Raw genomic sequence first — 27045 nt, forward strand, 5'->3', positions numbered from 1 at the left:
TATCTATAACCTATTATCATAATACCTTACCATATACTAAACAAATGTTCTCTGGGTTTTATAAAGGTACCTAACATACAATCACCAATCAAATGGAGTAAAGTTAGTCGGATGCTCGAAAATTCTGATATTAATTATATAGGGCTTAGTTCAAGTTTTCGCCCAATTTTGTTTATTTTAGGCACAAAGATATACTGTCATTAGTAAAATATGCTCTGCAATTTTCATTGAGATTACTGGAATATTGACCGATATACGCAGCATAAAGTCCCCTGGAGTTTCGAAAATCTTTATATTATGTATACGGGGTCTAAAGAAAGTATTGCCCCGATTCAACCCATTTTTGATGCACAGAGTTATTATTGGCAGAAAAGGATATTCTCTGAATTTTAATTGTATATCCAATACATCGACCGATATTTTTGGTCAAAAGTCAACTATTTAAAATTATGTTATATGGGAAGCAGGTGTGGTTGTTGTCCGATATCGCCTATTTTCGCACTGTGACATAGGAATAAGAGATGAATGACACGTACTAAATTTAGTCGACATCGTTTGGTCGGGTCCCGGGAAATAAGATTTCACTAAAAAGTGGGCGGTGCTGTGCCCATTATACAATTTTTACAATCACTCTGAGAGGGCTTTATCTCATATCATCTCGGAGGTAAAATTTAATATCCCTGGTATATTTAGTTATTAGATTTAATGCGCTTTAAGTAGTTTTTAGTACTGTTATTTGTGGAGTTAGCGAAGTCATCTTCCGATTTCATCCATTTTCACACTGTCGATAGATGTTCGTATAATACATATTTGCGCTAGGACAATTTAGTTATAGCTTTCTAGTAAGAAATCCGCATAACAAAATTCATCAAATATCTCAATTTTTACTCAAGTTACAGCTTACACGGACAGACGGACGGACGAACGCACAGACACAAAGTCACTCGGATTTTGACTTCTTCATCCTGATAATTTTCTTTATATATTTAACTTGTACAAACGTTTGGTAAACAAAACTATTTTACTCTGCAAAGCAACATGTTGCAACATGTATAAAAAAAAATGGATGTTAAGTTTGGAAAAACTACTTTGCATGAATTTTTTGCCAAACCTCGCCAAAATCTGAATCTGAAATGTGACAGAATTTGTATATAATAAATCATATTAATATAGAAATTCATACTTGGACAATCAGAGTGACTTTATAAGGGTTCAAAATACCAACAAAATGGTATATAAGTGAATTGTGTTTCATAAAATGGTCATAGGTTGAAATATCCTCGCAGAAGGTCAACCGAAATGCCCAATTTTCAACCCCTTTTTATATAATATGAAGCTATATTCTCTTCCAATGCGTCAGTCATCTCGTGCTTTTATGCGTAGGCAACCAACTTTACATAACCACACAAAAAATAGTCCAGCAATGCTAAATTGCACGATCTTGGGGACACCGACGCAACAAAATCCGCGCACCGAAAGTTTCCTTCAATGAGTTGAATGCTTCCTTGCCTATATGGCATGTAGCACGGCCTTGTTTGATGCACTTCATCCACATCAACATTATCCAATTTAGGCGCGAAAAGGTCGTCATTCAACCTAAACTGAGCTGCATCGCTAAAGAAAACTTCCTTGTGAAAATCAAAATCTGTAGTAATCTCTTTTTGGGGCTAATCACCGAACGTCTAACCCGCTCAATGGTCCCTCGGCTGTAAATCTTGAATTTCGCAAGCCTGCAAACCAAGATGCTTTCGCAAAATCTTGCATAGAGTGGAGGAAAAATATCTATTTGTTACGCCCTATGGCGGATGAACTCATTCAGGTCTTCTTCGATAATCTGCTTCTCCGCAGCAATAGAGACTTCGTTGTGCAATTTACAGCATATCTGAGTATGAGCATTAACCACTACCGTAAATATAGTGTGAAACCGATCCATGATGGCTCGAATTACCGACTCTGCAGAGCGATTATGTCGACAGAATATTGGCCGCTTGGACGGAATTTTGGTAATAAATTATTCTGAGTATAACTCAAGGAAACGATGTTCAAACGGCCAACTTCGAGAAAAGTATTGCCTCATTGAACATCACTTATATGCAAAGACACTCTTTAATATAAATTCGAAGTTTTATGAATCTCAAGCTGGCATTCAGTGAATATAAAATGTAATCTCAATGAATTAGTGAACGTTTTTGCTGCTGTGCCACATAATATCAATGGTCCTAATAGAGGATAGGAATTTCAGTAAGATAGTTTGGATGCGCAATGTTCCGGCGTAACCCAATATTTAGATTTATATTATGTTTATTTATACTTAATATCCACTTTTTATACTCTCGCAACAAAGTTGCTAAGGAGAGTATTATAGTTTTGTTCACATAACTGTTGTTTGTAAGTCCTAAAACTAAAAGAGTCAGATATAGGGTTATATATACCAAAGTGATCAGGGTGACGAGTAGAGTTGAAATCCGGATGTCTGTCTGTCCGTCCGCCTGTCGTCCGTCCGTCCGTGTAAGCTGTAACTTGAGTAAAAATTGAGATATCATGATGAAACTTGGTACACGTCTTTCTTGGCTCCATAAGAAGGTTAAGTTCGAAGATGGGCGAAATCGGCTCACTGCCACGCCCACAAAATGGCGAAAACCGAAAACCTATAAAGTGTCATAACATATTTGGCACAAAGGATCGCAGTAGGGAGGGGCATATTTGGACGCAATTTTTTTGGAAAAGTGGGCGTGGCCCCGCCCCCTACTAAGTTTTTTGTACATATCTCGGAAACTACTATAGCTTTGTCAACCAAGCTCTATAGAGTCGTTTCCTTCAGGCATTTCCATATACAGTTCAAAAATGGAAGAAATCGGATATTAACCACGCCACGGTTATGTTGAAAATCACTTAAAGGGCGTTAACCGGTTAACAACAAGTAAGGAAGGGCTAAGTTCGGGTGTCACCGAACATTTTATACTCTCGCATGATAAAGTGATAATCGAGATTTCATTATACGTCATTTACATATTTTTCAAATACCGTATTTTTGTAAAGTTTTATTCCGCTGTCATCATTGGTTCCTAATGTACTATATATTATACAGAGAAGGCAACAGATGGAATTCAAAATAGCGTTATATTGGAAGAAGGCGTGGTTGTGAACCGATTTCACTTATATTTCGTACATGTCATCAGGGTGTTAAGAAAATATTATATACCGAATTTCATTGAAATCGGTCTAGTAGTTCCTGAGATATGGTTTTTGGTCCAAAAGTGGGCAGGGCCACGCCCATTTTCAATTTTTAAAAAAAGCCTGGGTGCGGCTTCTTTCTGCAATTTCCTCCGTAAAATTTAGTGTTTCTGACGTTTTTTGTTAGTCGGTTAACGCACTTTTAGTGATTTTCAACATAACCTTTGTATGGGAGGTGGGCGTGGTTATTATCCGATTTCTTCCATTTTTGAACTGTATATGGAAATGCCTGAAGAAAACGACTCTATAGAGTTTGGTTGACATAGCTATAGTAGTTTCCGAGATATGTACAAAAAACTTAGTAGGGGCGGGGCCACGCCCACTTTTCCAAAAAAATTACGTCCAAATATGCCCCTCCCAAATACGATCCTTTGTGCCAAATTTCACTTTAATATCTTTATTTATGGCTTAGTTATGACACTTTATAGTTTTCGGTTTCCGCCATTTTGTGGGCGTGGCAGTGGGCCGATTTTGCCCATCTTCGAACTTAACCTTCTTATGGAGCCAAGGAATACGTGTACCAAGTTTCATCATGATATCTCAATTTTTACTCAAGTTACAGCTTGCACGGACGGACGTACAGACGGACGGACAGACAGACATCCGGATTTCGACTCTACTCGTCGCCCTGATCACTTTGGTATATATAACCCTATATCTGACTCTTTTAGTTTTAGGACTTACAAACAACCGTTATGTGAACAAAACTATAATACTCTCCTTAGCAACATTGTTGCGAGGGTATAAAAAACCACTTATGGACCAATAACCATATCTCAGGAACTACTAATCTAATTAATTTTACAGCAAAATAAAAAAAATATGTAAATGACGGATAATGAAATCTCGATTATCACTTTGTCATGCGAGAGTATAAAATGTTCGGTGACACCCGAACTTAGCTCTTCCTTACTTGTTATACTTGATACCCTTTTTATTTTCCAATCGAGAAATAGGAAAATCAAAAAGTTCAGACAATTTTCGATTTCTTCCATTAAATTTTTATTGCTGTACTTTAGGTGTGTCATTTTATTTATTTGAAAATAAACTTGATAAATTTTGATATCAAGCTGTATACATTAGAAGAATTATCAACCACATCGAACTCCATGTGAGCACAAAAACCACAGAAACTCAAGCTCACTGCGAGCACTGTGTCGATATTAACACCTTGAAAATATCCAAAAGTCATTTAACGTCATGCTGTCATCGGCAATCGATAGCATTACCTTCCTACCAGAATTTAAAAATATGCAAAATATTAAATTTCACACTTCGACAAGCGGTGCACCACACCTCATCACTTACAGAAAAATATAAAAAATGTCTGATTTTCTTATAAAATGTTACAACTGACGCTGCAGTGAAATATTTGCTTACCTGCAGCTATTAAATATAGTCATACTCAACACTTTTACAAACTTATAAATGTATATATATATGAACTTAAATAAAATGGGTATATGTATTTGTGTGTTGGTATATTTTTAAAAGTAAAACGAAAGTTATTCCCCTTGGCGACAGATTCTTGTCCACACACAACTTCCATAGATATATATGTATAGTATGTCTATATGTACAACTCAGGAAGTCAGCAAGCATTCGTATCAATCTTATATGGTATATATATATGTATATGCAATTACATATGACTTGCTCTTGTTATACATATCTACGAAAAACCATTTATTATTTGCACTCTTTCAGATTTGCATACAAAAATATTTTCCGGAATAAATATTTGCATAAAAATCTCATATAGTCTTCGATCTTAAGCTTGTAAATATATACCCTTTATACACATACATACCTATGTATAAGCCACTTCTTACCTTAAGCTATAATTGTTGTTGTTGTTGTTTCGCTTTCATTTCAGTTGCGCATCGTGCCATTCATCTTGTGCCACTTGCAACGGTTCCGCCGAATCGCAATGCATCACGTGTCGTTCGGGTCGCTTTGCCTACGACGGCAAATGTTTAAACAATTGCCCGGACGGTTACTATGCGGACAAAAAACGTCAGGAATGCGTTGCGTGCCCCATCGGTTGTGCAACATGTAGCAGCAATGGCTTTTGCTTGACATGTCGCGAAAATTGGACGCGCAACAAGAAGGGAAAATGCATTATCACCGGCAGTGAGAATTGTGATGAATGTAAGTACAATATACATATACATATACCTGCAAATAAAGAGAAGTTTAAGAAAGTATACAAGGTGTCAGAGTTAAGGTGTATATGTGGATCATTATTTTTTCACAGAAATATTTATATGAGCTTACATACGTACACGATTATTTGTTTGGTCTTCATATATTATTTGCTTTCGGGTTTCTCTCTATTAACGCAAAAATAAGTTGATATTTGATATTAGGTTGGCCCTTAAATGTAGAAAAAAAAGGACATTATATATATATATATACATTAATATACATATATAATATAACATGTATTAATAACCTATTTTCCTTTAAGATCCATCTGTAAGTCAATATTTCTATAGCAAAATAATGCCAAAAATTGTTAAGGAGGTTAGGCCTTACTTGAGCACTCAATACAAGGATAACTTTGAACTTATCCTTAGACTAAGAGAGAGGAATTTCTCTCTCTCAATTACATATATCTTTGAGTATATAAAAAGACTGTTTATGAAAATTTGTGTTCAAAATAGTCGCTACTCCGCAAAATTTTGGAGATCCACCTTTTTCAAAGAAGCCTCATTGGGCAAAGTTTATTTTATGAACTCCTGACATCTAAAACAAAAGCAAAAACAGCATCATAATAAAAATTTGGAATTACTAACAGCAATTTAAACTTTTCTAAAAAGATAATTTATAAAATTAAAAGGTTAAATCTAACCTAACCATATGCAAAAAAGTCGTACGAATTTTAGTAGTTTTTCATGGTTTACGGACTACAACTGTCTAACAACGCTTTGATGCAAGTGAAAAATAGACTAAGCTATTGGTTTTTGTCTATTTGCCAATTAAATATTAATTTTAGGCTCTGAGAGTTTAAATTAGGGTAAAAAGAAATTGTGTTTCAGTATTTCCCACTGGTATAACTTTAGGCGAACACTACTCTGAGATAGGCCGAAAAAATTGGATACTAAAGGCAGAAATATATTTTAGTATTTATTAGTAATTATTTTTATTTTTCCTGGCTCTTGTATTCGCTCTGTAGTATTGATTTTAACATAATATAATTATTCTAAAAATATTTACAATTATAAAACACCCTTGGGAACAATCGATTGATCGGACTATTAAGAAAAATATCACTTTTTTGGTTTTTGCAAGTTATTATGAGGAACACCTTCTAAGTTTTATAAAAATAACCAGAAGAAAAAACGTTCCATAGAAGCTGCAATACCCTTCACGAATAGAAAAATTCATACAAAAACTATAGATCTGACAGATTGTATAGCAGCCATATGTAATTGTTTTTCGATCCGAACAATACTTTCAGAGTTTACAAGGTTACCTAGGATAAATTTCTTGAAGATATGACAAATGTAAAAGTTTACTACACAAAAATTTGATTTTCATCGGTCAGTTTGTATGACAGATACATATATACTATAGTAGTTCGTTCTAAATAATTTGGGCAAATAATTCATATCGAATTTCTTGAAGATATCTCTACAAATACAGAAGTTTTTCAAACAAGCACGTGATTTTAATCGCCTCGTGTATATGGCTGCTATATGACATAGTGATCTGATCTCAACAATTTCATCGGCGATTGCATTATTGCTTAAGGTTGTAAGCCGTGCCAAATTTCGTGAAAATATCTCCACAAATGAAAAAGTTTTCTATACAAGCACTTCTTACGATCGTTCAGCTTGTATAACAGCTGCATCCTATACAAATCCGATATCGATGGCTCCAACAAATAAGTGGTTTTATGGAGAGAAAAACATGTGTGCAAAACTTCAAATCATTATCTTAAAAACTGAGGGACTACTCTGCATATGTACAGATGGTATATGGTTAGACAAGCTACTGTCGGAAGAAAGTATAACAAATTGGTTGAAAAAGTTTATGAAAAGAAAAAATTAAAAACGATAAAAGCAAATATTTGCTTAATAGTTAGCTTAGATATTTTCCTCTGTCATTTCTGTCAGTTATAGGAAGCTCTCATAATACTCGTGAGCAAACAAAATGAAACATTAAACTTAGAAAATGCAATTTTAGTCCAATTTAATTAGTAATTTATAAAAAAATTACATACCAAGGCAAGAAAAACGCATACTCCTAACCTATAAGAATTCTAAAATCAAAGGAATTCACTAATAAGAAAAATCAAAATTTTTAGAAAATTATTATTTCATGAACCTCACATAGCACGGACTGCATAAAATCGCTGCTCCAACTATGTTACACCATCCCAATAGCTAGCAATTAAGATATTTTACGGGTATGTACACCTCGTAATACAAGTAATACAAACAATTTTCCTCGCTCCTCCGCAAAAGAAATCGGAAAAAAATCGCATACCCTTTCGAAGGCATTAATAATGTGGCAAGCAGGGAAGATGCCACCGCAAAGCGCACGAAGCAGCGAGATAACAGCAGAGTACCAAGTACAAATAAGAAACTTTAATATGAAATAAAACAACAAAACAACAACAAAACTTTTGCGCAATAACAGCAGAGCAAACAAGTCAATTTGTGTGATGTTACGTATACGCCGCGACACACCATACAAATGCACTTATAACATAAGTATGTGAGTGTATAAGTGTGCTTGGATGCTGCGCTTGCACCCTTTGGCGCATAACTGTTGATGACAACATTTGTGATGAGTTTCAGAACACCATTAAAGGTGTAGCGGCAGGAAGTGACAATGAAAAGGCATGCAAGAGTTGACACAAGTGCATGGCATGCAAGGAAGGGTTGCGCGAGGAGTATATACATACATTATATATATTTTTTTTGATTTCTCATGTATGCAGTTTGGTGAAATAATTTGCTTTAAGGAATGTGAGGAAATAAATACAAAACTTTTCAAGGCAATTAAAAATAAAAAAGGTATCAAACTTATGATAAAAATGTTGTCTTTAAAAATGATTTCACGGCTGGTTAGTCGACTGATCTCTAAAAAATTTCAATTTAATTGCAACTGATCCCTCATGATGATTGCTTCAAAATACTAACATCTCTTCCATTATATAAAATATAAGAACGTACGCATTTCAGTGGCGAATTTTCCCGCCCGCATAATGCCAGTGACAGTTCCATTTGCATGCCAAACGAGCCAAACAAGTGAGGCAGACAAACAGACATCAGCGCAGCCAGTCAGTTGGGCGGCTGCTGAGTAGGCCGCAGAGGTTTCAGCCTCAATATACCATACCCGACATACCCGACTGACCGTCCGACCATACCCTGGCGATAATTTTTCCTTTTCGCTTGCTGCAATTGCAACAGCAGGACGATGTGGTCTGTAGGCGTTCCATTTAATGGGAAAGGCAGTGATATAAAACAAAATAAAAAGGTCATTCGACAGGCTAATTGTAATGTTCTTGCATTCGCAACACGTTGCATTGCTCCAGACCTAGCTGCAGCCAACTTGGCTTGATGACACGTGCATCGACTGGCAGAAGGCAGCTGTCAAAAGCAGCAAAGTGACAGAGCAGCAACGCTGAGCATTGAATGCTCAGAAAATGTTGATGATTACAAAGACTGTTGCAACGCATGCAATGTACACGTAGACTGTGTGGGGCATTCTTTTGTGATGGAGGTTGCAGAAAGTCAAATTTTCGTTTCGAAATCGAGAAAAAAAAGTGTTTGGATTTTTTCAAAATTTTGGAATACATGTGTTTCCTTTTAACGTCGTAGCAATGTGATACTTAAAACATAATTGTAGTTTTCCATACTGCCATCTGAACAAATTTGACTCGAAATGCCAAAAACCTCAAAAATGTCACCTATTTTAAAACAACTCTCTATTATCGCCTTCAAGGCTGAGGCTCATGCGTAAATTTGGTTTTTTAGGTGGATCCGTCCTAGTCAATTTTGATCATCAGTGTATTTCAATAAAATATAACAAGGATTTCTTTGCCTCATTATCATTTTCAAAAAACCAGCCAAAGTTTTTTATCAAAAGTTTTAAAACATAATAAAAATTATCATTCAAAAAACCAGATATACAAAATATAAAAAATTATTGAGTAAAAAGCAATTTTTTAAAATGAAAAGCTATTATTTTAAAAGTTTGGCAGTGTTGCCAGATATATTAATTTACAAAATATAAAATAATTATTGAATAAAATATTGGACTGCAATTTAAAAATAAATGTGCGTGTTGATTAATACAAAAAAAAATTTCAGAGTTGCCACCTGACCAAATATAATTTTTATCAAAAATTTAATATTAATAACATTACTTTGACTCACCTTTATGCTCAAAACACAAGTCAAAAGTTTTTTAAATAAAAAAATATTTAAGCCATAAAGCATTTAACAGTGTTGCCAGATATATTAATTTACAAAGTACAATTAAATATTGCCATTGAATAAAATTGCGGACTGCAGATTAACAATAAATGTGCGTGTTGAAAAATAGAAAAAAAAATGTTTAAGGGTTGCCAACTGACCAGATACAAGTTTAATCGAAAATTTAATAATTTTTTGAAAAGATCGATAATCATTTTTTTTTTAATTTGGGAATATTGGTTACTTAAAAAAGAGTTGCCACATAATTTAATAACTTCTGAATACAGTTTCTTTTAAAATGAAGAAGAAACATGAAAATGAAAGAAAAATTAAATTTAAAACAAAAAAATTAACAGGGTTGCCAGATATATAAATTTACAAAATATAAAATAAATATTGTCGTTGAATAAAATTTCGGATTGCAGATTAGCAATAAGTGTGCGTGTTGATCAGTACAAAAAATATTTTTTTTGGAGTTGCCACCTGACCAAACAAAATTTTAACGAAACTTTAATACTCTATGCTTTTGTGAAAAGATAGCTATAATTATTATTTTTTAACACTTCGAGAATTTTGTTACTTTAAAAGCAGAGTTGCCACATACATATTTATTTTAGAAAAAAAGAAAAGAAAATAAGGCCGTTGATAAAAATTACCTAAACATTTCTGAATTCAGTTCTTTTTTTTAAATGAAGAAGAACCATCAAGCATATATTTTTTTTTTCTGAGTTGCCACTTAGTTTTTTATTATTTTTTAAATTTTTTGAAATTAGTACTATCAAAATTTACTATATAATAAAAAAATTTAAATAATCTTAAATTTCGTCAGCCTGGAAGCATCCTCAAAGCAAACCATATAAACAAAGAATGCATCAACCATGTAAAGAACCCATTAAAACACCGCTGCAATATAAAAAACGGGGCAATTACCGTTTTCCCGACAACAATTTGCATCTGTGACCAACTTCTTTGCACTGCATACAGAACGAAATTAAAAGCACGTTAAATTTGCGCAGAGTCGTCTGATTTAAATGAGTTTCGTATGCAGATTCGTACAACGCACACACACACACAGGTATGTGACGCAATGTAAGCGATGCGTGTGGGCGGCCGTAAGATGGGCCATTGCTTCGTACAGGCCGTTGTGGCAATTCGCCTTTATGATTGCCATAAAATTGCGTGCACAGCAACAACAATGCGTACACTTTAAGCAGGCGGTCGCTGCCTTGCCTTGTTGCCACACGTTTACATTGCGCCCATTCATTCTTGTTGCACTGCCAATTCATTTCATTCGTCAAATTACATTTTCCCATTCTCATTTGCAATTATGCTTGACCATTTCACCATTTCATTTGAGTGATCAGCTTTTTGCCCTTTTCTTTCTGCTCTTCAGCTGTGGTTTTGAGCGTGTTTGCTTGAGCTCGTGTGTGTGTGTGTGTGTGTACGCATGCAAACAAATACTTCTTGCTCTTTATAAGTTCGTTTGGTGTGGCATTTTCCGACACGTCAACTCATTTTACCTGCCATAATTATAATTTCATCTCATTTTCTCGGGATATTACTTACATGCGCCATTTATGTTGCCGTAGAAGCAGTGATTGCTTTCACGTTCCAACAGTTTAGTTTTAAACACCTTTAAAGTTTATTTTTGATATGGTGAGGTTATTAAACATGGTTTTTCCAATAATATCTATAAATTTTTGACAAAGTATTTTCATCGAAATTTCTAAATTTTTTTGATTTATGCTTCATGCTTAAGTCCTTCTTCGATAGAGGTTGCTGGGGTTATTCAAAGCTACTAAACTTTTAAGAGTGTAGGCTCTCTCATTCATTTTACGGTTTCTTGCAATATCCCAAAATACATATATGTATTAATTGATCAGAAGATGCTAAGAATTTCCGAAATGAAATAATATTTAGATGTCTGCCTCTTCAAACTTAATCAAAATGTTAAAAATGTGTCCTATACACAAATGAGCCCGTCTACTCAAGAATCTCGCTAAGAGTGGCTGGAATACAGCTTCTATTTTTCAGTTGACTTGAATGAGAGTAAAGAATATTTTGAGAATACCAAAATAAGCCAGCTCCGATAAAAAGAAGATATATATTTTAAGTTAGTCTAAATGAATTGGATATATTGAGTTCCATGTTTCTAAATCACATTCCAGATGTGGTCTAAAGAATGTCGTAGTCAATCTTTAACACGTCATTCTCAAGCGTTGGCCATCTCTGTGACGTCATTGTGAAGAATTTTGCAAAAAGAGCCTACTTCTTTATAAGATCAAATTGACGCAAGAACAGAAGCCGCTTCACCACTTGAATTGTCGTATGTTCGTGAATTGTGCTGAGCAACAACATGAAAACGATTCGGATATTTTTGGCCCGAATTGGATGATATAGACTGGGAGAATATGTGGTTCCAACAGGACGGCGCCACAAGCCACGCAGCGAATGTCACAAACGATTTATTGAAAACCAAGTGTTATCTCACGAAATGGCGCATTCAATTGGCCGCCTCTGTCGTGGATTTGACGCCGCTGGACTATTTCCTATGGAACTAAGGACTGTATCGAAAAGAAACCGTTCACTTGAAACTCAATATTTCTCATCTTCATGAGATCACATTTGCTATTTGCTTGCAAGATAGAGTTAGATAGCGAGATCAGTTCTACTTCTATTATTTTTTCTTTCTCCGTCATTTGTAATATCATTTTCGCAATGGCTCGAATCAAAGAGCACGAGCGTAGACAAATTGTGCACAATTACTGCACTGAAAAAAGGATTTCATACAGAAAGCTAGCAAAACGATTTAAAGTCAGTGTAGATGGTGTAAAAACATTATAATAAAGTTCAATGAAACCTGTTCTCTTAAAGATGTATCAAAAAGTGGGCCAGAAAAAGGCCCTAGTGATCCAAATCTTGAAGCAAAGGTGCTGGCCTTAATAAACCAAAACAAATCAATGTCTGTGCGCGATTTGGCGAAAAAAGCTAAAACCAGTGCTACTATGATTCAAAGAGCGAAGCAAAGAAATAATTTAAAAACTTATAAAAAACAAAAGCTTCCCAAAAAAAGTCAACGACAAATAGAAATAGGGAAAGCAAGGCTACGAAAGTTGTACAAACCTTTGCTAAAAGGTTCTGCTGAGTGTGTTATAATGGACAATGAAACATATGTTAAAATGGACTCAAAAACATTACCAGGTGCCCAATTTTATACAAAACCAAAAGACGGTACTGTCGACCGGTCAGTGTCAACAACTAAAATAGAAAAATTTGGGGGGAAATACTCATCTAGTAGGCTATTTGCTCTTGCGGCCTTAAGATCACTCCATTTTTCACAATGGGTACTATATCGGTCGAAAATTATAAGAAGGAGTGTTTAAACCGTCGCCTATACCATTTTATAAAAAACACATCGTGTCAACATTATTTAGGTCCGATTTAGCCACAATGCACTACGCTCATTCCTATTTGTCTGTGTTGAAGGATAACAATGTCAATATTGTTAAAAAAGTGGAGAACCCTCCAAATGCTCCAGAACTTCGCCCGATAGAGAAGTATTGGGCAATTGTCAAACAGAACTTGGAAGAGGATCATCGAGTTGCCGAAAACGTTGACGAGTTTAAAAAAAAACTGGCTTAAAGCAATTCGAACCGTTACAAAAGAAAGTGTGCAAAATTTAATGAAGGGAATTAAACGAAAAATTCGGCATAAATTAAGTGAATATTTTTTTTTACTAGTTTTAATTGAAATTAGATAAAAACTCTTCTATTTGTTATTAAAACCAGCTACAAGCAAAATTTAGTAAAATCGTTACGTTACAGTTTTATTTTTGTATTGTGTGCAGTTTCTTTTACACGGTACAGTCCTTACGTCAAGTCTAGGACTATAGTCTATGATAACAAGCCAGCGTCGAATGATGAACTTCGTACGAATATCGAACGTGAAATTGCACCAGTATCGGCCGATTTATGCTTGAAAACCGCTGAAAAATGGAAATATTTTCACTATTTGGCATAAATTCTTATCCAAGGCTATGTTGCAATCTTCGAAAGCTATAGCTGGTACATCAAAATCAAGAATAAGATTTTATTAAGTAGAATATATTTCCCCTTTTTTAAGTAGCCATAATTTCACTTGATGACTGCTATATCAAACAACGTGGGTAAAGGGAAAGATACAGCAAAATGTTATCAGTTGGATGTAATTGTTTGCCGGTTAAATTTTGAGATTTTGTTATACAAGTGGTTAGCTTGAAAAATGCTCTTGTGAAGCATATTAACGCTCCGGTGCAGCCGAAGTTAACGTTTATTCTTGTTAAGATCTAGAGTGGTTAGAAAAACTTTTCATTCTAACACAAATGGTATTTGAAACTACTTCGACGTTAAGTTGATTTTGAAATTTTTTTTTTTGTAATTCCAGCAACATTTTATCTGAATAAACAGGATTAATTTTAATGTACTACGAAATTATTATTTTGCCAATTTTCCAATATTATCTTCAATTAATTATATTAACAGATCAATATGACAATATCATTTATAAACATATGTTTCAATATTCCTTTAAAAATACACGTGTTTTTAAAATATTAAAAAATTAACCTTAACTAACTTAACGACTTTTCTTCTCCACCTTTTCTTCTCTTCCTTTTCTTTCCAACGCACAGCCGAGTACTACGACAACAATCACTGTCATCCCTGTCACTCCACGTGCGAAACCTGCGATGGACCCACCGAAACGAATTGCCTCTCGTGCCCGCAAAGTCTACTCCTCCAATCGAGTCGTTGCGTCAGCAGCTGTGACGACGGCTTCTACATGGAGGCGGGCGTGTGCGCCAAGTGCCTGCACACCTGCACACAGTGCGTGTCACGCATGAACTGCACCGCCTGCGCCAAAGGATTGCAGCTGCAGAGCGGCGAGTGTCGCACAACCTGCGCTGATGGGTAATTAATGGGATTTGTCGGAGCGCTCATTAAAGGGCGCTCCATTTTGTAGCTGCGCTTGAGCAGCAGGCGTTGCTTGCTGTTGAGGACGGAGAGTTGGTGCGGCGTGGTATGACGGCAGTTGTAGGAAATGAGTGCGAAAGTAATTTTACGCTTGACTTTGATATTATAAAGGCGCCGAAGTTTGTTGCGATTATTGCTTTTCGTCGATGGCGCTGACAAGCGTTGAGATTGCTTTTGACCGGCGTTTGCCTCATCCAAACGGGGTTTAAAAATTTATTGTGACTTCGAAAGTGTGACGTTAAAACTTTATGTTTTGCAGCAGATTTGTTAATGTGTTTTTGTTGTTGTTTTTTTTACATTTATTCCATAGCTGTTTTTATTTGCCGCGAGAAGTGGCAACACGGCGGAAGCGCTGCTGATTAACGATTCCGTGCACTTTTTGAACTGTTCAAATATTTAAAAGCAACAACAATACAGCAAGCTGAACAACTCAAAACTATAACAACAACAACAAAAATAGTTTGTAATAATAACAACATAACGATTGCGTCACCATTAAAAGTTCGCAAGTTGCAGCGCCGTTATGTCAATGTGCTAACAAGCAGCTGCAGCAACAACAACAACAATAACAAGACAACGCTAACTACCTACAAAACATAACGGTAGAGTGTAAAGAAAACTTAACGACAAGTTTTGCACATTTCCGAACTTCTTACTCATTTCGCTGCTCACCTGCTGAACTACGCTGCCGACGCCTGCTGCCCGCGCGCACTTCCCGCACAGCGCAAACTAAAAAATATTGCAATTTAAGATTATTTTTCAGCAAACACTCGTGCTAAAAGTTATATAAATTTTCTTTTTCTCTCTTCCCCGCCACACTTACTCTGCACTACACACTCTTCCTGCACACACACACACACACACAGCTACTACAGCGACCGTGGCACCTGCGCCAAGTGTTACCTCAGCTGTCACACCTGCAGCGGACCGCGACGCGACCAATGCGTTCAGTGTCCGTTAGGTTGGCAGCTGGCCGGCGGCGAGTGTCACCCGGAGTGTCCGGAGGGTTTCTACAAATCCGAGTTTGGCTGTCAGAAGTGTCATCATTATTGCAAAACTTGCAACGGTAAGTACGCCATTGGCCATTGGGGCGATTGTTGCAAAGCTGCTTAGCACCAGCTGGTCGCACGTGTCGCGCGCTGAGTGAATTGATTTGTTGAATTTCAATTTTTTATGCAGCCGCTGCACACATTACTTCATCTTTTTATGCATTCATTTCTTCTCTTTCACACTCTTTTCATAATTTTATGCCACTCAGGCGCTGGACCACTCGCCTGCACTTCCTGCCCGCTACATTTCATGCTCGACGGCGGCCTGTGCATGGAGTGCCTGGGGTCACAGTATTACGACTCGCCCACGCAAACGTGCAAAACCTGTCATGACTCGTGCCGTTCCTGCTCCGGCCCCGGCCAATACTCGTGCAAAACGTGCGCTTTTCCATTGCATTTGGACCGTTTGAATAATCAATGTGTGCCCTGTTGTCCCACCGATGCGGCACCGGAGGATCAGTCATGCTGTCATTGTGATAAGGATACCGGTAAGTCCATGCAAAAGCACAAACACGCATGTGTGTAGGCGTACTCATTTTCAAAGCGTGCATTGTGTCGTGTGTGCTCACACATGATACACACATGTACCGTTATGAGTTCATTAATGCATAATGGCAGCAGCTCAGTCGTGTGTTTCTCATCGCAATTGTTTGATTTTGCAGGCGGCTGCATCAATGCCTCGCCGGCGGGCAAACGCCGCATCGCCGCCGCTGCTGAGCAACAACAATTCGGCAGCGCTTACAGTGGCGGTCTGTATGGTGGCTTTTTGGATGAGGATGCGTCCGGTAATGGTGGCAGTTTCTTTTCGCGTATGAGCTCACCGCTGACTGCAATTACCGCTGTTGCTGTGGCCGTCTGTCTGGCGATTGTCACTATTGTTGTGGTCGTTTTTGCTGTGCTGCAGGTAAGTGGGGATTTCATTGCCTTTTGTGGGTTGTCTAATGTTGCAGTGGGACTAATTAATGTTAGACTTATTTGTTTTATTCAATTAAATAGTAGCATACACTAAGCTACTATATATTTAATATACCCCATTGTCAGCTCTGCACCCATATTCCCGGAGCTTATTAGCGAAAACCAACTACATATATAAGTGAGAAGTTTCAAGCGCCTGTATGATTATACAAGGTGCTTTCCAAAATAAACAGGACTTTTATTTGAAACGTTAGATTGGTTCATGACATTTACTTTTTGAAGATAATTTCATTTAAATGTTCGACTGCTGCTTAGGTGGTCCAGAAATCCAATTTTATCTTTTTATCGATTGCCCAGTAGAGAATTTCTTCATGACATTTCATTTATTGGAAGTGAAGTTATTGCCTCTAAAGGTGTAAATCGTATGTTTGTGTTATCGGTCCATTTCTTGAGATGAAATAATGAGCCAACATTAAATCGCGAGCTGTGTTTTTGAAACCACATTCAAAAATGCTAACAAACTTTTACTGAAACATGTGGTTTCAACAAGATGCAGCCACAAGTTTATGGCCGATGATTGCCTATTTCAAGAAAGACCCGTAAGTTGGCACGAATGGTTTCAACGTTTTAGACTATTTTTTGTGGGGCTACGTCAAGTCTAAAGTCTACAGAGGGCATAAATGACGATCAACATCCGAAGTGGGCCAATCAAAATCCGAATGGTGATCACGCGGTCAACATTTAAATGAAATTCCATCGATCTAACAAATAAAGACGATGAGATTTTGTGAATTCAGCTTAAAAAAACTCAGGTGCTTTCCAAAATAAACAAATTATCAAGCGCCCCCAGGTGGCGCCATTTATATGTCGACTGCTGCGGTAGAATCTGCTATCTTTATCGATTGCCCAGTGAGAATTTCATGACATTTCATTTATTGGAAGTGAAGTTATTGCCTCTCAAGTGTCGGTATGTTTGTGTTATCGGTACGAATAATGAGCCAACATTAAATTTTGTTTTAAAATTGTGTGCACGGTTTGTTTCGCACAAATTTATTGACGATCAAAAATCGCTCAGAATACAACATTCCAAGGACGATTATTTGACCGAAATTCACATTTTAACCATTAACCACTCCCCGTATCCACCTGATATGGCACCGTGCGACTTCTTATTTTTCGGAAAAATGCATTTGTCCATGAAACGAAAGCGTTATGCAGACGTAGGCCTACTAGAGGCCGTGCAAAAAGCTGTATGGAAGCAGAATAAGACTATTTTAAATAAAATTAATTGATTTTGCCGAAAAAACCATTTGTTTTGTTTTGTTTTTAAAGTCCTGTTTACTTTGGAGCGCACCTTGTAGATACAGAAACAATTAATAAGAAAGAGAGGATTCACCAACTTCAATTGGTTTGCTCTTATCCCTATTCCTATCTTATTACACTACTCCACAAATCTGAAGAAACAATTTGCGACTGATGTGCTAAGAGGTATGTGGGGTAATTGATGTGTCTTGATTACGGATTTGAGTTAAAAAACTTTCAATCACGTATGTCTATTAGTTGTTGTGGTAGCGGTAGATCTCTGCCTATTTGACAGTACTTGATCCGGTTACGTAGACCCGACCTCGTGGGAACGGTACAGCTATTGGTGTATGGTGGTGGTTTGACCTCTACTCACCTTGACTACAACACAAAAAATCCTAGGTGTTAGGAGATTTTGATTATCATGTTCGGTTTAAAACCCCAAAATTAGCAGCAAATAGCCTCTAACATCGCAGGCACAAAATGCCTGTAAACTGGAGTTATTATTCGCCCATTATTAAAACTTAAGTTGCTTTTTATATTTCGGAATTAGAAATCAAATGCAAATTTTAATATCGAAAATTGCTTTATTTTTTTCAAAATATTCTCCATTCAGATTTATATACCCCTCAGTAGTATTGTCTGTTGATGAAATATTTGATTTCTCAAAGAGGCCGTGCCGATCCAACTTTTGTGAACATTTCGGCGATATCGTAACCATTGTATTAAAAATTAATGAAGATTCCTCCCTAGTAATGTTTTTTTTTTTTATCGAAATACTTAGTTACTGATTTGAAGACCTTTGAACATAAGATTCTTCAACTATAACTTTAGCTATAAGGGTTTACTATGTAAAATTATTTATTAATTACTGGACTTCTTAAATGTTTCTCTTTCCCTCTCTCTGTTTGATACTAATATCTACATCTAAGAAAAACAGAGCTATTCGCTCCTTACCTAAGCCTTACAAATCCAGTATAATTTTCGACATGGCTTCAGAAAACTGATTTGTCACTCGGTTTGCAGTTGGTTTGAGACTTGAATTTTTGGAAACAGTTTTTATTTCTGAGTAGTGTTTCACTATGCTTGTTAAATTAGAGCAAAAAATAAGAGTGATGATATTATATAAATTGACAACGAGCTAAAAGTGTGTGATTAAGTTCACAACATGATAAAAAATTATACTACAACCCCTAATCGTTTTGGTATGTTGTTAAAAATTTACTCGAGTTCAAGAATCAAACATTTCTTTTTCGATATTTTCAACGAAATGACATGTTTGATCACAAAATTCTCTCGGACCAAAATCGAAGACCATAAAATTATCTACATAACCAGAACGGACCCGAATTTTTAAATAAGTGAACTGTTATACCACTAATATATTAAACTAACATAAATATAAACAAATCTTTAATATGAAATTTCTTTCACTCTATCTCCATTAATTAAAAAATGGCACACTTCATTTCAGAATGTTCAGTACTTCAAAGTACTTTAGAAAATCTCGAAAATCTACCCAAAATCCCCGATTTCCATAACTTTGTAATTTTACGCTTCGAGTGAAATTTTTTCAACTTACTACGCCCTCAAACCAGCGTCTACCCAGCAGTAAAATATACCAACATACACCCAGGTCAATATCATTGAAATTCAAAAGTCATTTAATATTTTCAATTTCAATTCACTAAACCATATTTATTTACGAAATGCATATTTTTTGTATTCATTTATTTATGCAAATTCTTTCAAATACTAACAATTGCCAACAATTGTTGGTGTAGCAGCGAGACTGGCGCAGAAATTAATATGCGAAAATATATTCAATTTTCAACAGCTGCTCTAATCTGCGAACGTTTTCATTTCCTTGCCGGCGGAACTGTGAAAATGTGTGTGGATGTGAGAGAGTGTAAGTGACTGTGTGTGAGTTTATTTGAAAATGTGGGCATGAATGTAAGTGATTGTTTGTAGCTGGGTGTGTCTGGGTGACTGTATGTGTGTATATATATATATGCGTCGCTATGGTTTTTTTTTGTATTTTTGAGCAAACTCATAAATAAAGGAGAATAAAATATGCGATTTGGAGAATCAAAAAAAAAAAAAAATGATAGGTTACAAATAATGCAAAATAGGTGTCTAATTGATGAATTAGGTCGAGGGTTAACAAATATTTAGATAAATTTTTCAATATTAAAATAATAGTAAAGGTTAGTGATATTAATTTAAGCGAATATATTGAAAATATGAGAACTTTTGTTAGTTCAACCAAATTGAAAGCAAACGTGTCAGCGTTTAATTAAAGTTTAATTACAGGGTGTGTTTTATTTTATGTATGGACACATTAAATAATTTCTACTCAAATAACCGATTCCATACAATTTTAACCATAAACCCCTAAATACCGAGACAACGACCGAAATTGTTAGGCTTTAACTTGAACTTGGTCGATCAATAATTAGTGAATTGAACATCCATTTGGGAATAAAATAACCATGAAAGTGACTGTTTAATTCGACGTTTACTCAAAAATATCGGTGGCTCATATTTTCTCTGCTCGAAAAATATGTAAAAGATACTGATAAAGTGTGATCCATTTCGAAATTCCCTAATTTTGTAAAGAAAAAGCACAAAATCTTCAAACTTATTCCTCATTAAATTTATTATTATTCAAAAAACCATTCTTTGGCATTAATTTTTTGAAGATTATTTCCTTCAAATGTTGGCCGCGACCACGTCTTGGATAGTCCAACCGTGGTGTCCAATTTTCGTTGACTCCTTCCATCATTTCTGTAACTAACGAATAACACGACTGATTTGTCAAAAGAAGTCTATTGGAAATAATACCATTGCTTGTATCATTGGTTTCATCGCAGTGTCCTTTCAACACAGTATAAATCGTTCTCATCCTCAAGAAAATTCACCTTTCAATTCTTATAGAATTTCTAACTGCACACTGTCCGATAGAGACTCATGCGGTAATATTGAAAATTTTACAATTCGCCAGCAGCAAAAGCCTCATGGAAGGAGTTCAGAGAGAATAATATAAAATCTACATTCTTAAATATCCCGCGTTTGCCAGATCAAGTCTTAAATATCTCGCATATCAGTCTTTTAAAGATGTATGTAAGTGAACTAGTGGAAATAGAGGTAGAGCACGAGAGCAACCTTGTGATAGGTACAAGCTTTGCCGGAAGCTATAACACAACTAACTACAGCTTTTCAATTGGCTTAGCATGAACTCTGCACATCAATCTTGGGGTAGTGCCTTAGCCAGCTAGGCATCTACATATTCAGTGCCGAAATCTGTACTGTGACATTCGGATGAAAAAAAAAGTTATAAAACATTTCAAAACTTGATTAATGTTGTGTTAAAAAGTAATTAATAACTTAAAACCCATAATTTATTAATTAGCTTCAAATATAGTATACAGTTTCCTTTATATCCTATAGAAGGTGTATTAAGCTTGCCACAAAGGTTGCAGCAGCTAGAAGGAAACGTCGGAGACTCTGTAAAGAATATATAAGTGATCAATGCGATGGGCTGAATCGATTTAGCCATATCCGTCTAGTCACTTAGTACTCGAGATATCGATCTAAAATTTTCCACATGCCCTTTCATGTCCAAAAAGCTGCTCGTTTGTCGCAACCGACATAGATCCACTATATCAGATAGCTCCCATATAAACTGATTGCTCAAAATCATGTCCTTGTAAGGAAAACTTTTTTATTTGTCAAAATATCTCCACAGAATTTGGCACAGATTTTTATCCAAAACTGCGACCCTATTTGCTAACGTGTTCGGTCAAAATCGATGTTTTGGAGATGTTCAATTCCATTTCCAAGAATTTCAATGATGATTTTGGCTGATTTTTGCTGAATTCACGCACAGTTTCGATGGAATTTCCGGTGATCACGGATTTTGATTGGCCCACATGTTGATTGTCATTTATGTCCTCACGACCACATTGAAAACGTTGACACCACTCGTGCACGCTGCTACGGGATAGGCAATCATCGCCCATCGTTTCGGCAAAGGTTTTACTAATTTTAAAACAAAATTTAATCTTGACTCTTTGTTCGAAGCTCATTTTCGCACCGATAACACAAACATACTGACACTTAAAACGCAATAACTTCACTTCCAATCAATGAAATGTCATGAAATTCTCACTGAACAATCGATATAGATAGCAGATTCTAACGCACCAATCGACATATGTATAAATGGCGCCAACTGGGGTCACTAGATTCGAAAAGTCCTGTTTACTTTGGAAAGCACCTTGTATTGTTCAAATTGAAGCCCTACAGCATGTAGCTATCATACAAGCTTATGAGTCAACTTGAAACTCTGATTTGGTAAACTGTTTGATTGGTGTAGGGTATTACAGCTTCGGTACAACCGAAGTTATGGTGTTTTGTTTCAAAATTATTTATTGCTTTCACACAAAAATAAAGGCTGAAGCACCCTGTATTTTCAAACCGTTTAATTTTTTGATTTTTTTTATCTGATTCTGCATGATAAATAAATAAGCAAATGTTAGAAATAACAACAACATGCTATGATTTCTGTAGCATATTTATAGGCGTTTGAAATCAGAGCTGCTGTCGTAATCATATAAATATATATCATATAAACTTCAGCTCAATCGTATGAATATCTAAAAGCTGAACGAAATTTTGCGAACGGCAAAGCATAAAATTAACGAAACACTAAGCATTCGCACTCATATATATATATAATACACACATTTAATATCTACATATATGTATAATATAATATTTGACAATCTTCATCGAAATATGTGTTTGCGCAAAACGTGACAACTTAACAAGGACATCGACACCGCTGCACGCATTTACAGTAATTTATTTCGCCCGCAGTCAAATATGATTACCAACGTCGTGAAGAGAATTGCTGGAAATGATATTGGAAAAATAAATTTCGGTTGGTTTCTGACTGACGGCGAAAATGTGCGTAAAATCTGCGAACGAAGATGCAGGTCCATACTCTGCTGCTTCAAATAAAATTGAGTGCGGAAAGCGTTGGCAGCGTGCTCAAAGCGCAAAGCAATGAATACAAGACGAACGTGTGGTCCGAAAATCAAATTTTGGCAGACACCGAGCAGCAAAAGTCGACGGCGAACTGACAAGAAGCCAAATTCGAAGCTATAAAAGCCAAATCTATGCAAATACAAGTGTAATAAATTTAACGAATAAAAGTGAAAATGCGCGTGTTTTCCTGTTGATGATTGCTGCGTGCTTTCTAACGCCGTGATTTGCTCGAAAAAGCGCTTCGTACAACCACTGCCAACTTAGTGCCACAAGCATAAATATGCTGCCGTGCTATCTGCTACTGTATGTGCCGATGGCCAGCACTTCGAATGCGCATAATTGACGGAATTTACGTCGCCTGCGGCGGTACAACAAAAAATTATCAAAAAGCCTGTAATAGCAAGGAAATTTCGCTCAATTTGAGTACGGCAATATTTGGCGCCACAATCTTTATCTTCCACCATACCATATCTTCGTCAGTAAGGCGATACCACCAAGTCATCAAATGACTTAAATAAATCGAACGCCTCCAGCGAACATATTTATTCAAACAACACCTTCAATATACAAATCATACTTGCCTCGCACGTTTGCATTTGCCACATAAATTGCTCATCGCCAACATTTAGCGTTGATTATGGAAAAGTCGTAAATTCTCACCATTTCCGTCGCTTTCGTGCGACACTTCTCTCAATCGCCAGCAGTGAGCTTGTAAAATAGCGAGAAATTGTTGTTTATTATTAGATTTTGCTGGCAGTAAAGGTCAAGGCCGTCGGGCAATCGTTGGCTACGCAAATTTAATAGCGAGTCAACGACAAACCGTTATAGATAACTCAATTGATATTTATTTACTCTTATGGCGAACTTAGCTTTGCGCAGTAATGGGTGAGGAATTTTATGCGAATATTCGATTGATCAATAAAATATGTATGAAGGTAGCTTATGGCAAAGAAGTTAGTGAAAGTGATAATAATAAACGATGATATGAATATTCGAGAAATTAATAAGGGTTTTAGTGAGTTTAAATGACTGCTACGCCATCAACTAAAATAAAATTGAAGGAAAGTAATTTCACAAATAAAAAATATGCAATTAATGTTGAGTCAATTTATTGATTTTGCTCATTTCGAAATACAAAATTACTCTAAATAAGTTGTAGTCTAAGGTGAGTGAAGAAATTTTGAGTGAAAACCATTATAATATTGCCATATTTGCAAAAAACAACAACACAGTCAATATTAAAATAAAATTTCAGAGCAACAATCTTTCGCTCCTGGCCATTAGAATTATTCTTCTCTATAAATTTTTCTTTGATTGAGTTAGCTGATTTATTTTTTAGACTCAATTCGCACTCGATGTGCACTGAATGTAGAAAAAATATAGCCATTCTCATTCGGCACGATAGTAATGGAAAATGTGGCGAAATGATCATGAATAACCAATGCAGTATAAGATGGTGCATTATCGCACTTCTTTGTTCAATAAATTCAGACATAGTAAAAATGGAACAGCCTCACAAAACGACGCGCATCTTACATACTAATAAAAATTTTTACGTGAAATTTAGCATAGATGGCACTAAGAGTACTACCAACTTACACTTAAAAAAAAAATTGACCGATTCGAAAAACACGCGAAGTACAAATAAAATAAAAATTCAATTTGATCACAATAGTATATACATATACATCTACATTAGAGCGGGTCGATTTACAAAGAGCTAAATGTTCTAAGGATAATTTTCAACAACTTTGCCTTAGAGACTGTGGATCGTAGGCAATAGGCTTTTAAGACGAAGTTTTTTAGGGATTATAAAATTTTGTTCTTCATTTTTGACAATAAAATCATCATTTGTCAGAATCGAGCAGATCAACCAACTATATCACATAACTCCCATACAACCAGTTATACATATTATTTAAAATTTGGCTTAAAAATCGCTGACTCGATAAGACACATAGTCTCTTAAGGAAAGTTGTTCAGAATGAGCCGTAGGTCTATTCCCGTATGCGTGAGTTTATCAAAAAAAGTCGACCCGCTCTAATGTACATATATATGTAGATAACTAGTTGACCATGCGCTTTTTATCTCAAAACTGATTGAGTTCAATCAATTTGGCAATTGTTATTATTTTTTGCATTTTCGATAGAAGTATTTTTCTCTATAATTGAATATATTTCTAATATAAACATTTATGTGCATCTTTCCAATTATTCAATAGTAGTTCGATAATTTGAGGCACAGAAAAATTAACAGAAAACAAAGACGATAACATCGGTTTCATCATTGATGAGCTACAATAAAGGGTATAACTAATCAGACTTTCTGTTATTTACATATACTTAATACCCGTAGCAGGCCTTCTAGTACCTTGAAAACAACGAACGAGTTGTCGGACTTCAGTTTTTCACACAGTATTTTGAATGTTGAACATCTGTTCTCTTTGTAGATAAATTAAGCTAACCAAACTTTAGTTTCGAATATCGATACATAGTTTATCAACTGTGTCACATGGTTTAATAATTGTAGTTTTATTATTCTTAAGCCCTCATCTTTCCTTCCTTCTTGTTGGAGGTTATCAGTTTTTCACACAATATCTGGTATATTTATGGTCAATGCAAAGAAGAGCTGAAGATCCAGGAAATGAGGGATTGTTAATCAGTTTGTTTATGAATTAAGTAAGTCGATTCGATTTTTTATCATTTTCTTTCCATCGTGTTCTCAAATAGCTTATCTTGCAATACTTTGGTTATTTTATATATTCTTAATACTTATATTTCTACTTAAGCTTTTGTACAGTCTGTTAATGAAACGTAACTTCAACTTTTTGTTAAGCACCTTTGAGAACAAAATCACTTTCTGAGTACCAATTTTTATTTTTAAAACAATTTACCCAGTTTTAAAACGCTTTAACATACCTACCTATTACCCGATTTTCTACCGTCTGCTAAAAAAGAATAGGAAATAAGGTTTATATATGATCATAATGTTTAATACGGCTCTCAGATAGCAGGAAACAATTTTAAATATGAATTATACGGCGGTATTTCACAGACATCTACGCCAGACTTTCATTATATTGCTAAGCGAAGGTATATTGTTTACCAATATGCTCATTCGAATTTTAGTCATTACATTTTAACAATCTGAGTTAATATTGGGGTCTGAACTAATATGCTTCTAAAGTGGTCAACTTACTTCGTTATTTACTCTATTTTGAAACAACGACTTGCCAGGTCCTTTCATCTAGATTTGGTAATTTTTTGTACCCCAACAAACTCGATTAACCCATATGGTAACTGAAAGCTTAATCATGACCACGCTGTTTCTTTCTTATCGTTGGCAAACATGCGGCGAAAGAACTACACATATTTTAAGCCATTTGAACCACCAACACAGTAGCTTTAATTCGCATTCAGGGGTTCATCCCGAAGTAAAAGTCACTTTTTTCGGAAAATTCACAACATTGGAAAATACAACAACGATAACCGACATCATTGTTGTCATAAAATTTGCAATGATTAGCAACTAATTCAATTCAAGATGACACGCAAATATTGTCATTTTAAATTCCTTAGTAATAAAGTAATAAATGATGAATTTCCGACTCCACTTCTAGTCATACAAAAAATCTTACACATAAATATGTATATGTACAATAGGGTGTTCTTTATTTCCTTAGCCAATAATTTTTATGCGCTCACTGAAGTCAGTTTTTTCTGTAAAAGGGATCCAACCTAAACAAGCTCTTTATTTTCAATTTATACCGTGCCAAAATCATATTTCTCTTCCCATATATTTAATATGGGATTTTTTTTTTTTTTTGATCTTTTGCTAAGACTTCTCTCTCCAAAGCAAATATGTCTACAACTTTAAAATTGATATTCTGATAGACTCGTCCAGAAACGTTTGAAAGTGATAAAATGGAAATAAATTCATAGCATATTGAAGCCCATCGGAAACGAAAAAAATAACAAACTTTAAAGAAAAAATAATTTACGAGCAATTCGAGGTCGGGAAAAAGAGCAGCATGGCTTAATTTTTAAGGATAAA

General features: G+C 35.5%; 1 protein-coding gene across 3 annotated transcripts in view; it reads left to right on the plus strand.

Annotated features, from left to right (window-relative positions):
* Positions 1–27045, plus strand: part of LOC126760138 (furin-like protease 2) — a 395670-nt gene that overhangs the window by 356568 nt on the left and 12057 nt on the right. For all 3 annotated transcript variants that reach the window (XM_050475573.1, XM_050475575.1, XM_050475576.1), the window contains 5 exons: positions 5111–5385; positions 14335–14611; positions 15541–15740; positions 15933–16211; positions 16386–16627. In XM_050475573.1, coding sequence (XP_050331530.1) covers positions 5111–5385; positions 14335–14611; positions 15541–15740; positions 15933–16211; positions 16386–16627 — 1273 coding nt within the window. The remainder of the gene's footprint in view (positions 1–5110; positions 5386–14334; positions 14612–15540; positions 15741–15932; positions 16212–16385; positions 16628–27045) is intronic.

The sequence above is a fragment of the Bactrocera neohumeralis genome, chromosome 5, assembly GCF_024586455.1.
Source record: "Bactrocera neohumeralis isolate Rockhampton chromosome 5, APGP_CSIRO_Bneo_wtdbg2-racon-allhic-juicebox.fasta_v2, whole genome shotgun sequence".
Lineage (NCBI taxonomy): Eukaryota > Metazoa > Arthropoda > Insecta > Diptera > Tephritidae > Bactrocera > Bactrocera neohumeralis.